General features: G+C 34.9%; 1 protein-coding gene across 1 annotated transcript; it reads left to right on the forward strand.

The window, feature by feature from the left end:
- Positions 1 to 1635: 1635 nt before the first annotated feature.
- LOC111699945 (dynein regulatory complex subunit 7) lies at positions 1636 to 14631 on the forward strand. The gene is made up of 22 exons (XM_023470740.1): positions 1636 to 1715; positions 1805 to 1875; positions 2250 to 2331; positions 3162 to 3203; positions 3654 to 3687; positions 3918 to 4022; positions 4449 to 4543; positions 4822 to 4875; positions 4936 to 5048; positions 5340 to 5442; positions 5764 to 5883; positions 5973 to 6040; positions 6350 to 6437; positions 7809 to 7927; positions 8169 to 8205; positions 9323 to 9420; positions 9874 to 9951; positions 11071 to 11148; positions 12115 to 12187; positions 12933 to 13094; positions 13933 to 14028; positions 14311 to 14631. Exons 1-22 carry the CDS (start codon positions 1677 to 1679, stop codon positions 14461 to 14463), a joined length of 1908 nt encoding a protein of 635 aa, XP_023326508.1. The 5' UTR covers positions 1636 to 1676; the 3' UTR covers positions 14464 to 14631.
- The last annotated feature ends 142 nt before the right edge of the window (positions 14632 to 14773 follow it).

Consider the following 14773-nt stretch of genomic DNA (forward strand, 5'->3'; position numbering starts at 1 on the left):
CCCCCACTACTACCAACTATTTCTCCACTTGTTTTATCATATGTTTGTTTGTTTGTTAGAAACCGCAGGTCGACATAAACAAACATAAAGTTGTTTTCATAATCAAATCTTCTATTTTTTATATATATACTTTCTCGTATTGCCTTTTCTATGGGAAAACAAAACAGAAATAGTAAATGTCTTGAATAATTTATATCTTATATCTTAATTCCTCTCATTGCCTTCAAACAGTCAATGTTTTTTAATTGTAAACATTCAGTAAAAACATTGTCAAGAAAATGCACTTTTCCAGTTTCAATTCAGCGGGTTTGGTTCAGCATCTTGATAGTTTACTAAGACAATTGTAGAATTTAAATTCTAAATCCATAGTTCAGGATATAAGAACATAACTTGTTAAAGGATGGGTGAACTGAAAATGTTTAATGGGACATTTGTTGTAAACTCCATTTAGAGAGGGGCGCACCAGATTCACAACGGTACCCTTTAACCCTTTATCTGAGCAATAATGTGAAAATTTTTTTATTCTAACAATTTCCAGCACGGTTTCTGAAGCAGAATAAACAGATAAAAATAAAACAGCCAGAATTGAAAACAAAAATTTGAAATAGAAAATGATTGATATCTCATACACTTTTCATCAGACAAAGCTTAAATGTCTGTCGTTGTGAATCAGACATGCCGCTCTAAAGAAAATATGAAGAGTCACATAAAAATACGCGTACAGTCCCTTTAATCATATTTAACATTTCTTAAATATCAAAAATTGATGAACGGAAAGAATTCAACGGTGGTTATAGGAGTATTTAAAGATGTCCACGTTACTGATTATCAATATAACATTTGGATAACTTTCTCTTTTTAGTTATTTACAAGGAACCGATTACGTCACCAGATTTTCAGCCAATGGCAGTGCAGTATCGTTTTCACGTGATACAGACGGAAATCACGTGCACCAGTAAAGTGCACTGCCATTGGCTGAAGTTCTGGTGATGTAATACGGGCTATACGGACTATGTGTAATTATATTATCAATTATATCTATGAAAAATACAAAATAAAAATTAGAAAAATATAATAGCAGCAAACCTGAGATTTATCAGGCTACTGTGGGATATCGTCCTTTTCAGATTGGTTCCTGAATATGATCTGTTAAATATTACAACTTTTATACAAAGTTGCATATATATAAATTTTCGTATAAATTTGACACAGTTTTATATCTATTTCTCAAGACAGGAACATCAGATAGAAGTATTATATGTATCATTGAACTCCTGAGATTCCTGAGGTTTCATCCTATACTCCCTTTCATTTTCCTTTACAGTCCCTTTAAGGTGGGTGGATAAAACATGTTTAATGTTTTAGGATGGGTGGATAGAATATGTTTAATGTTTAGGATGGGTGAATAGAATATGTTTAATGTTTAGGATGGGTGGATAGAAAATGTTTAATGTTTAAGGATGGGTGAATAGATCATGTTTAATGTTTCAGGATGGGTGAATAGAACATGTTTAATGTTTAAGGATGGGTGAATAGAAAATGTTTAATGTTTAAGGATGGGTGGATAGAATATGTTTAATGTTTAAGGATGGGTGGATAGAATATGTTTAATGTTTAAGGATGGATGGATAGAAAATGTTTAATGTTTAGGATGGGTGGATAGAAAAACCTCCGAGATGGATCTGAGTGGAGTAAAGTTCATGGACGACCAGAAGGTTTAAAAATATTTAATTTAATAAACAGTGAGAACTAGAAAACTGTTGAATGAATGTCATCTTTGTTCTATCTTTTACATTTTTTAAAGAGTGAGATGAGTAAAGTTGAAGACAAGGGAACTGAATCTGTTTATAAGCTGAGGAGACCTCTAGATCTCAGGTAAAGAAGTGTGCTTGTGGATTCAACCTTTTTTGCTCTTAGAGCAAATATCAAGAGTTTTTGGAGCAACAGGTTAAGATTGAGATAACCAACATATTTCGTATTTTCTCAAACACCATAAGAAAAATGTTACAACTATTTTGCTCTGGGAGAAAATATCATGAATTCTTAGTTAAGCAAGCCGAGATTAGGGAAACCCAAAGAACAAACCAAAGGCATGAGATTAAGAGAAACAAGTCCACAATTTAAACCTCATTGTGCTCTCGGAGCAGCTCGCTAATGTTGAAAAAACCGAGAAAATTTCATGTTAATCTAGAGTTGAAAGTAGAAAAAGAGAGAACAAAGAGCACATTTTAAATCTTATTTTGCTCTAGGAGCAAATACCATGAGTTCCTGGAGCAGCAGGCAGAGATTGAAAGAACCAAGAGCACAATCTCTACTCAGTACTCTACAAAGGAAACCATCAACTTCATTTTTAATTTTTTTTCACTAAATTGTGTCTCATCCATCATCGTTATTGAAGGGACTGTAAGCGATATTTCAAGTGACCCTCCATGCAAAGATGGCAATGCCAAATTCACAACGGTACCCTTAAGCTTTCTCTGATTAAGTATGAATTACTAATCGATGTTTATAATTTTGTGAACTGATTATGGTTTTTCTTTTTTATTCTGCAGGAAAATAAATATATATAATCGCATTATTGATCAGATAAAGGTTTGTATGGAGGGTCACTTAAAATGACGCTAACAGTTCCATGTTAAATCTAAATATATATAATCGCATTATTGATCAGATAAAGGTTTGTATGGAGGGTCACTTAAAATGGCGCTAACAGTTCCATGTTAAATCTAAATTCTTAGAGGTCGAATTTTGAAATCCATATCCTAACTCCAAAACTTTAGAATTTAAAGAAAATTACGTTCTTAGATATTGAAATGAACACATTTCTTTTCCTCTCATTATTCTATCTTGTAGGCTTGGCATCTCATCGGTTAGGTCTATGAGAAAAAAGAAGTTACAGAGTTAAGCTGTAATGGTCGTCGTAAAAATTAACTTTTACTTATTGCAAACAATTTTAATTCATTCAAAAGTTCCCAAAAGTTTTATAAAATGCTAATCTAAGAACATTGCCTTGGTTATGATATCCTAAATCACAATTTGAGGCAAATCGGACATCCACACAAACAAACAGACACCCAAACGGAGAAAAAATATATAGATACTTACATTACTGCTTCTTTAAATTTATAGCTACTAAACCAGGTTAACGGTTCATATCCTAGATACCAGAAACAGAGAACCTACACGCCTGGGTCTATTCAGAGGTACAAATAGTTGATGCTATGAAACTGACCTAGAGGAAACCTACCTAAAGGTTATCCGAACTAATTATCTAACTTATAGTTTTTAGGAATTAGTAATTTTTACTCCCTGCGCGTTTTTGTGGATTTCAAACAACTTTCCTTTAAAGATATGTCTATTGTCTGACCCACATAAAACTGACTCATCCAGCTTAAAAGTTAGGTCAGAAAACACTTAGGTCAGTTTCCCTAGGTCAGATGAGGTGTAACAGATATTATTTATCTATACAATGGTTCTGATTGTCGTCTTCCTCTAATTTTGAAAACTAAACGTAATCGTTCTAAACCAAATCAAAACATGGAATTAAACTAAATTTATGGTTGCATTTAAACAAATTATTGACCCTAAAAATCTGATTACAAGGGAAAATGTTTTATTTTTTATCTTTATAAGATAAAAGTTTTTTTCTTCAGGAGGATGAACCCTGTTTTATCGAAGCTACAACAGGAACAGATCTTATTGCAAAAAATGATTACCTAATTTTTTTAATAAATTGGTTTTAATGTAGATGCATTTGCATTTGTATTTGCCATTTTCTTTGACAAAAAATGTACTTTCAATAACATCTTACAATTCTAATGAACCACCTCTTTTTCTTTTTCTCTTGAAAGTGCAGACCCACCTATAGGAGGATCATATATTTTGAACATTTGGAAAACATCTGTTGAAATGATCAGGATATGTGAAAAAACTGGATAATTCTAGTTATATCCGGATTAATTGTTTATTCAATGATGAAAACTACTGGTTAAACCTTCAAGGAGACAATCTGAATAGATCTGGTAAAGTTTGCTTTTATCCTAATAATATCTCATTCTTTTAATGGATTTTGCTGTAACTCCTGTAACAGTGAGAACCAGAAAATTGGAAGACGACATTCCTGAATCTCTTGTTCTCCATTTTTTTAAAACCTTTCTTTTTCATCGATATAAATTACAAAAAAGTTCAAAACTTCTGAGAATTTTCTGTTTTTATTAAAGAAGTTTCAAATTTTTCTGCAGAAACATGCATATTGCATAATGCATGCATATTTTAATAACAAGGGACCGAATTTAATGAAATGAGATGTCGCAGAACCTATCGCCGGTTCAAATCTTAAATCACCGATTTAAATTCAGCTGAAGATTTGAACCGGGGATTCAATATTTAAACCATGTGGTGGTTGGTAGTTCAGTGACCTAGCTCAAATTTATTAAATGTGGTCCCAGGTAAAAGTTTGGACCTTGAGAATAAAAAGGTTTGGGTTAAACTGATCCAGGAGAGGAAAAAGGAAGAGAAACCCCCCTCACCGGTTGCAACCAAGGTAAACTACATTTTTTTAAATTCTTGGTTTTATCTTTCACAAAAATAAAAATGCAATGGTCCGAAGTAAAATCTCTAGAATTATCATTTACATGAAGGAATTGAGTTTTTTCCCACAAATTAAGAATTTCTAATCCATATATCTTTGCACCCAATGTTGTATGTATATAGACCTTTGATATTTCAAACCAAATTCTATTAAATTAAATAAGTTTGAACATCAAAGAGTTGCACAAGATTTACAGGCAAAGATTTAAATGATTAACGTGTTAAATGAAGGATATAGGGATGGGACTGATGAGGATAAAAAAGAAGGAACTCTCAATAGAGAAGGTATAAAAAAATTTAAATAAATTGAAAACTTAAAAAAAAATAAACATATGTTTGTTGTAGCCCCGTGAAATGATTAAAAGACCCTGGGATCTCATGAACTCTTGGGTTCAACCTTTAAAAGTTCCAAAAGAGAGTTTTGATCTGGTTTTCCGACTGGGCCAGAAAACAGAAAGGTAAGCTGACCTGTCGTTGAAATCACCAGTTCAAAGGAGAAACCATTTTGATTAAAGATTGTTACAATAGTAAGCGATTATATTAATACAATGAAGACGACTTTAGAATTGATAGCTTCTCTTGACTTCTATGTTTATGTGTACAGTGTATCCATGCTGTTTAACAGCTTCATATAAATCAAAGTTACAATCAAAAGTCGTCTTCATTATATTAATATAATCGCCTAACACTGTACTTTATACATATTTAACCTTACAAAGTAATGTCACATTCATGTAGCCCCTGTTTAGGTACCTGGAGACTAAGGTTGAACACTTTGCTCCGTATCTTTTAAAGGACGGGTTGGTTCTCCGGGTTACCAAGTATCAGAACAACCTGGAGAATGCAGAGGAGGTATCTGATATCTGACATATATTTCTAATACAGCTTTCTTTAATTCAATTCTTAACAAAGATGTCGCTGAAAAAAAATTAAGTTTGTTTGTACACTTCTAAAATTTCTAATATCTTGACGTAAATCTTTTTATGTAAAACTTTATCAAAATTAAATTTAATATTCTCTTGATTTAATTTCAAATAGTAATTGTAATGTACCAACTCTATTACTACTTTTGTACTGTTCCCGCTGTAGTACCGAACTGCCCTCCCTCCTTATTGTCCTAGCTAGCCCTGTTTAATACCGCCCTGGCACTGGATTGATATGTACCCTATGTAGGAGCGTGTGGTGTGCCGGTACATGAACCGAGCTGACCGACTCCACCAGCGAGAGGTTTACAAACAGGAGGGGAGAGTCATTGAGAGGTTTGGCAGAGGCAGAGATGATAAGCTTGCAGAGGTAAAATAACAAAGAAATTGGTAAAAGAAATGTTCAAATAAAAAAATTCTTTGTTAATTGCTATTTTTTTTCAACATTTCTTGGTTTAGATCGTTACAGAAAGCAAGATTGGGGAGGACGCTAAAGTTAAAATATACAGTTTTCATCATAAATATAGGTATGATATTACAGTCGTAATAATACAATTATAATCATGATGATATGATACAAAGAAAGGGTACATTTTCTTGGATGAACCTCACTTACTGTATGTTTAGACCGGATGAACCCTACCTACTGTATGTTTAGACCGGATGAACCCTAACCTGCTGTATGTTTAGATAGGCTGAACCCCACCTACTGTTTGTTTAGACCGAATGAACCCCACCTACTGTATGTTTAGATCGGATGAACTCCACCTACTGTTTGATTAGACCGATTGAACCCCCCCTGGCACCAGCACCTACTATACTATACGTATATTTAGACCAGATGGGTTGGTGAGAAGAGAAGTTACTGAATGGGAGTTAAAGGATCTGTATGTAGATAGGGAGGATCATCTGAAATCTATGAAGGTAGGCTTGTTAGGAAGTAGGTATATAAGGAGGAAGGTCAATAGGAAGGTTAGATAGTAGGTAGGTAGGTAGGTAGGTAGGTTGGTTGGGTGAAGTGAATATCCCTACTCGAGGTAGTGTTCTTAGTTGTAATCCCTCTACTCTTGGTAGTGTTGGGAGTATATTCCTACTCTAGGAAGTGTTCGAAGAGTAAAAACCCCGTCTGTAGAGTGTTGTTCGGAGTAATGAACCATAATAGGAAGTGTTAGGAGAGTTAAACCCCGTCTCTAGTGTGTTGTTCGGAGTAATAAACCATACTCTAGGAAGTGTAAGGAGAGTAAAAACCCCGTCTCTAGTGTGTTGTTCGGAGTAATGAACCATACTCGAGGATGTTTAATGAGAGTAAAAGCCCGTCTCTAGTGTGTTGTTCGGAGTAATGAACCATACTCTAGATAGTGTTAGGAGAGTAAAAACCCCGTCTCTAGAGTTGTGTTCAAAGTAATGAACCATATCCTAGGTGGTGTAAGGAGAGTAAAAAGTCGTCTCTAGTGTGTTGTTCGGATTAATGAACCATACTTTAGGAAGTGTTAGGAGAGTAAAAACCCGTCTCTTGTGTGTTGTTCAGAGTAATAAACCATACTCTAGGAAGTGTTCGGAGAGTAAAAACCCGTCTCTAGTGTGTTTTTCGGAGTAATGAACCGTACTCTAGGAAGTGTTAGGAGAGTAAAAACCCGGCTATAGTGTGTAGTTCGGAGTAATGAACAATACTCTAGCTGAAGTGTAAGGAGAGTAAAAACCCGACTATTGCGTGTTATTCGGAGTAATGAACCAAACTCTAGGTAGTGTTAGGAGAGTAAAACTAAAAACCCGTCTTTAGTGTGTTTAAGTGTTGTTCGGAGTAATGAACCATACTCTAGGAAGTGTTCGGAGAGTAAAAACCCGTATCTAGTGTGTTGTTCTGAGTAATAAACCATACTCTTGGTAGTGTTAGAAGAGAAAAAACCCGTCTTTAGTGTGTTGTTCGGAGAACTGAACCATACTCTGGGTACGTTAGGAGAGTAAAAAACCGTCTCTGGTGTGTTTAAGTATTATTCAGATTAATGAACCATACTCTAGGTAGTGTTAGGAGTGTAAAAACCCGTCTCTGGTGTGTTTAAGTGTTGTTCGGATTAATGAACCATACTCTAGATAGTGTTAGGAGAGTAAAAACCCGTCTCTAGTTTGTTGTTCGGAGTAATGAACCATACTAGGTAGTGTTAGGAGAGTAAAAACCCGTCTCTCGTGTGTTGTTCAAATAAATGAACTATACTCTGGAGTCTTGGCAGTGTTCGGAGTGTAAAAATCGTCTTTTGGAAGTGTTGAAATTGTAACGAGGTATGAAATTTACTCTAGGTAGTGTTCGGAGTACCTGATAAGAAGTTTGGACCTGCTGAGGATGAGGATAGTACCCGGATACCAAGGAAGATCTTAAAACTTGTCGAAGAATTTTCAGTCGCTGAATCCAATCCAAGGTTTGTATTCTTTCATAAAATTGGTAGATTTAGGCTTTATACAATGAAAACCCACGTCCAAAATAACATGGAAACTACCCCAATGCATTATAGTATTTCTAATGCTAATAATATCCAATAAGTGAAACATTGCTAGTGAAATCTTAGTGATATCTAAGAAATGTAAGATAAGATAAAAATTAAAACACAAAAAATGTTTTTGACAACAAAATATATTTTTTAATCCAATCTTATTTTTTAGTTTAGGTATAGCTGAGAGAACTTATAACTTGGAAGAGGTAAAGAATAAAGTCAGCATATTGAATACCTGTGAAAGTACCTAATTACCTAATTATCTATACCTACCTGGAAAACTAAATACCTTCCAACCTACCTACCTACCTAATCACCCTTATTTTGACCTAAACTAATGTTACCATTAAAAAGTGGTATGAAATAAAGGAAATCTAAAGCCTAAAACTGATGTGAGTAAATCTACAAAGTATAGGAAAAAGTGTATTTGTAAGTAAAAAATGTACGAATAAAATGATACTAATTAGTCATAGAAAGCCAGAGCTCTCTGGCAGACTCTCCGCCTCGTACGACGAGTTGATTTTCCATGTCTTGCGACCCTTGATCAAAACTGACGAGTTAATTTTCCATGTCTTGCGACCCTTGATCAAAACTGACGAGTTGATTTTCCATGTCTTGCGACCCTTGATCAAAACTGACGAGTTAATTTTCCATGTCTTGCGACCCTTGATCAAAACTGACTCCATTTCTGTTTTAGACCGGGCCGATCCTATTTTCTCCTTCTAAGCCGTAGTTCATGCCTGTTGGCTTGAATTTAAACTAGGATCTTGGGCAACGGTTGCTTTGGTTTTCCACGCGTTCAAAAATGCATTCAAAAATGCATTCATAGCATGTTTTCTGGGTTGGCATTTTCTTACCACAAATATTTATCCACTTTTGCGACTTATCATCTGCCCCACTTTCTGTCCGACCTATAGCTATATTCAAAAGAGCTAATACGCTGTCCTGTTTGACTAATTGCAATCCGAACCAGCTCCGGGTATGTATGAGGACTGAAGGGGTTACATCAATGGAACTTTCCAATCTGAGTTTAGCTCCGGTTCGAATGAGAACTGAGGGGGTTAAATCAGTGGAACTATTCCGATTCCGAGCTATTGAGCTCACATCGGTTGCACTAATTCCTACCTGTCGTAAAAACAAACTTCCTACCTACCTACCTAATTACCTACCTACCTACCTACCTACCTACCTGTAAAAGTACCTACCTACCTACCTACCTTCCTACCTACCTACCTACCTACCTACCTACCTACCTACCTACCTACCTACCTACCTACCCCTACCTACCTACCTACCTACCTTCCTACCTACCCACCTACCTAGGAATGTATAAAGCTGAAGTTCCACCGTGAGAAAGACCGAATACTCAGCCAAACAATTCAGTTCAATAAACCAACAACAGAGGGACAGAAAACAGTCAAGTAGGTTATAAACCGGTGTCCAATGTCCATCCTTTGAAAACCGGATTTCCATGTTTTCAAATGTTCCAAGGTTATAAAAACTGGTTTTTCATGTTTAGAAAACCGGTTTATTTTGTTTAGAAAACCAGTTTACCGATATTTACGAAACCGGTTTCCATGCTTACAAAACCAGTTTTCAATTTTTACAAACCCGGTTTTCAATATTTATTAAACCAGTTTTCTATGTTTACAATACCAGTTTCCATGTTTTGTAACCAGTTTTCTATGATTATAGAACCAGTTTTCCTTGTTTACAAAACCAATTTTCAATGCTTACAAAACCAGTTTTCCATGTTTACAAAACTAGTTTTCCATGTTTACAAAGCCAGTTTTCCATGTTTACAAAACCAGTTTTCCATGTTTACAAAACCAGTTTTCCATGTTTACAAATCAATTTAACGTAGAACTATTCAGTGCTGAAGATATATCAGTGTACATGGTTGATCCAAGACAACAAGCTCCAAGTATTCATCATCTAAGAATACTGCATAGGTAAACCATAATCTTCCTCTAGATCTAGTTTCATTTCTACAGAACAATATAAAAATCTATTTTTTTATTAAAGTGGGTCTCAACACTTTGGAATCGGAAAACAACATGAAAACAATCAATGTGTATTTCATGGAGAAAACCCCCTGGAAGCCATAGTTTTTGTTGATCCAAGGAGGGGGGGATTATCCCTCATAGCCCCCCCCCCTGAGTACACCTCTAAGTGTACACTGCTCAATTGCTGTGTATGGTGTCTCAAAGTTTTCATCCTATTACACAGATTTATGAATCCTACACTGCATATTTTTATAATATATGGCATTTACGACTGAACGGAAATATTTTTTTTTTTTAATATTGAAAGTTTCCTAGATTGAATTATTTTCCCTGTAAAGACTATATTTTTAGGAATTTATTATTCATGATATATTATGACTGTTAAACCTTAAAATAAAATTCGTTCCAGATATAATTTTAGGCTATACAAATTCAATACATAATACACATGGCCCTGTAAGGCTGTAATCCACTAAGAAGTTGATTTTTTTTGCCAATTTAAATTTATCATTCATAAAACCAAAATGCTACATTTTACACTGATTTTACCCCTTAGTCATAGGTTACAGAGATAGTACAAGAGAGTTTAAGTTGTTGTTCGTTGGGATTTTAACATTTATTTGAATAAAAACATTCAGAAACTGTATAATGTGACGCTAAAGCTTGAAAAATATCCAATATGATATGGGTAGCTCTGTTTATATTTTTAACCTGTGCCTTGATAAGGGATCAAGTAAAGTCATGGTTCGCTCTGTTTATATTTTTAATCTGTGCCTTGATCAGGGATCAAGTGAAGCATGGGTCGCTCTCTGTATATATTTCTAATCTGTGCCTTGATCAGGGATCAAGTAAAGGATGGTTCGCTCTGTATATATTTCTAATCTGTGCCCTTTTCAGGGATCAAGTGAAGCATGGGTCGCTCTGTATATATTTCTAATCTGTGCCCTTTTCAGGGATCAAGTGAAGCATGGGTCGCTCTGTATATATTTCTAATCTGTGCCCTTTTCAGGGATCAAGTGAAGCATGGGTCGCTCTGTATATATTTCTAATCTGTGCCCTTTTCAGGGATCAAGTAAAGGAGCAGAACCGAGTATTGAGCAGAGCCAAGGATATGGAGAAACAAGTTCTAGAGTTAATTGACAGGAAATCAATCTTAGAGAACCCTAGATTCCTAGAGAACCCGGAGAACCTGGAGCTCAGACACGTTTTATACTCCGGCTCCTGTCACAGGAGATACTCAGAGTATTTTATACAAATCAATCTTTCAAGATATTAAATAGATTTCTAGGGATTTAGAGCATGAAGAAGGGTAGAAGTAGAGTAAGTGAGGAGGGGGGGGGGGGGGGGGCAGATGATAATTTTTGAGGAAAGTTTTAAATAAACAAATCATTCTCTGCTCACTATTGGTTACCTTTTTAAACATGCTCAATACTTACATAATACTCCAATTTTTCTAAAGATTAGTCGGTGTCTATCTTTAAGTATATTTAACTTTTATGGACGTTAAAATTGAAAAAATTTTACCAGAAAAAAATGTCAACATTGTTAATAGAAAAGGTGTTACGAAGCGCTCTAAAAACACGAATTCCTAGAAAACATAGTGTACTGCAGTTTCTGAAAGTTATGTAAACACCTTACATGTAATATGTGCTGCCCGCTAAGCGTTAGTTAAATTCCTTAGCATATTATTTTATGGCAGTTTCTAATGCTCTTATATATTCCTTGGTTCAAAACATTGAAAACAAGCGCTATAAACTTTGCAGATGCTAAAGGTTATGAAGGAGAACACGAAACAAATACAGGTCTAGGTCTTCGACGGTTCAATACAATAGGTTTTTAGGATTGTTCGAAATTAAAATGAAAGGATAACCAAGGTTGATAACGCAGGAGAATAGCAGAAGAAACAAATACAGGTCTAGGTGTAGGACGGTTCAATACAATAGGTTTTTAGGATTGTTCGAAATTAAAATGAAAGGATAACCAAGGTTGATAACGCAGGAGAATAGAAGAAGAAACAAATACAGGTCTATGTGTAGGACGGTTCAATACAATAGGTTTTTAGGATTGTTCGAAATTAAAATGAAAGGATAACCAAGGTTGATAACGCAGGAGAATAGAAGAAGAAACAAATACAGGTCTAATCGTAGGACTTTTTGATACTAAACGCAATGCAAGAGTAAAGGTAATAAAAATCATAATTCATGTAACCTCTGCTAAAATATTTTGTAGTCAATATCTTTTTTATGTTTTTTTTTTAACCAAATTAGAAGAAAATATAATGCTTTCTTTTATTTAATTTCAGTGCTCATAAATAGCTCTGTTTAATAGCTTTGTTTTGATTCTAAGATTACGTTAACGGGAGTGTTCGCGAAAAATTAAAGGGGGTATGGGCTTACGGCGAAAAATTATCGATGGTGATCGCTACTAATCTTACTTCTATCTGTTGCGTCTATAAGGAGAAAATTGTCAAAAACGAATTACACCGAATAACGTAACGTCCATACAAATTCAGAAAGTTGCAATATTCAACTCGGATCGGGAAAAAAAAAATTTAATTCCAAACAGATCATTCAGATATTACTTACAACCTATAATCATCGATAATTTTTCGACGCATTCGTATATAGTTCATATTTCATAATATTTTGAAACTTGCTACTTCTACAGTTTTTTAGTTCTCACTGTAAACTGAAAGAGAAAACTCTGGAATATGAAGTCGACTTTCAGATTCAAGTTATAATAGTCCAATGAACATGAGACACACCAACTGTGCAGTGTAAACAGACCCATTATACCTGATAAAAGATTTAGTAACTTACAAGTAAAGATTTCAATTGCACTTCAGTATTGCTTTAATGTCGTCTTCCTATTCTAGAGTTTTCTGGTTATCACTGTAACAATAATAAATTTCCTATTTGTTCTATTAGGCTGGCCGTGAGGCCCAGGAGCGCGCTAAGCGTGAGCGTGAGAAGAGTGAGATGGATTTAGAACTAGACTTCTTAGCTCCGTACCTTGCCAAGTTCGGAGTCGAGGAGTTAACCAGGGAGCAGGCCATGCACGTCAGGGACGAGTGTTTGGAGAGCATCAAGGTATAAGTTTTAAAACTTAAAAACTATTCGACTTTAAAAGTAAAATGTTTTTGTCGATTAAAAGTCGACTTTTGAAAAACGTGGTGTGTAGAAGTGGTTAAAAGTGAACAAAAATTTGGTGCAAAAGTGGTATGAAATCAAGGAAAAAAGTCGAGTTTTGGAACATCTATGTATGAGTTTAATTCGATTTCTGGAATTAAAATTCGAATGAAAGTCGACTTTTGTTTGCTTGGTAGGTTTTGAGGGTATCAAGGTATTGGTTTGGAGAATATGAGGGTATCAGGGTATTGGTTTGGAGAATATCCCTTTTCTCTTTTCTCTGATTTTCTAACTGCAAGCTTTAAAAAAGAGTTTTCGATAGCACATACCTTATTATCATACTGATCATACTGTAATCAGTACATGTACATGCACATGATCATCAGTACATGTACATGCACATCATCATCAGTTCATGTACATGCACATCATAATCAGTACATGTACATGTAGATCATCATCAGTAAATGTACACGCACATCATCATCAGATCATGTACATGCACATCATCGTCAGTACATGTACATGCACATCATCATCAGTACATGTACATGCACATCATCATCAGTACATGTACATGCACATCATCATCAGTAAATGTACACGCACATCATCATCAGATCATGTACATGCACATCATCGTCAGTACATGTACATGCACATCATCATCAGTACATGTACATGCACATCATCATCAGTACATGTACATGCACATCATCATCATGAAGCTTAAACTATTAGTTGAAAACATTCTACATCGGCACTTTATGTACACTAATATTAAACACATACTGAACAGGCAAGTATGGAGGAGAAGGAGCTGGAGCTAACCTCTCACCTTCATTCTTTGAAGGAGGAATTGGAGAAAATCAAAACTGTAGATCCTCCCTCTCAGGTTTAAAAAAAATAAAAAAAATTATAAAACAATGTATATTTTACAAAAAAAATTCACAAAAAAGTTGATGGTCCCTGATGACATGTTAAATAAAAATATTCGCAGCCATTTTATTAAATCGGTCTGAAAGTTACAAGTTACCCATAAAGTTTTTGTAATTTTTAATATTCAGAACAGAGAGCATACGCAAAAAGCAAAAATCATAGAAGAAAGCAATGCACCCACCCCCCTAACCTGAAAAAAACAACAGCCTATAAACTCTTGATATAATTAATGTTGCAGGAGGATTTACAGAGCAAGAAGTTCTTCATAAACGTTCTGGAGACAAGAGTTAAGAGACACAAACAGTCCGCCAAGATACAGTTCCTGAAAGCAGAGAAGAAGATACGGAGTGATCCAAGACTGAAAAAGTTCTTGAACCCTGATAATGTGTAATTTTTGGTTGTTTTTACAGTGGTACCCATAAAACTGTGCAGAAGGAAAGACGACTGTTATTAACTTAATGTAATAAGTATCAAAATGTAAAGTGTATCAAACCCATCTCACTTGATCAGTCGATTTCAAAACAAATACACATGCGATTTAATAAATGTCGTTCTCCAATTCCAGAGTTTAATCTGCAACACAGCCACAGTACAGATGTCCAAAATAAACATGTGAATTCAGTGACGAATTCGATATTGTCTTTTCAAATAATTCTTTGATTTAGTATGGTGATACCTACTGAGAAAGCTGAAATCCGAAA

Source organism: Eurytemora carolleeae, unplaced genomic scaffold (assembly GCF_000591075.1).
Source record: "Eurytemora carolleeae unplaced genomic scaffold, Eaff_2.0 scaffold103, whole genome shotgun sequence".
Taxonomy (NCBI): domain Eukaryota; kingdom Metazoa; phylum Arthropoda; class Copepoda; order Calanoida; family Temoridae; genus Eurytemora; species Eurytemora carolleeae.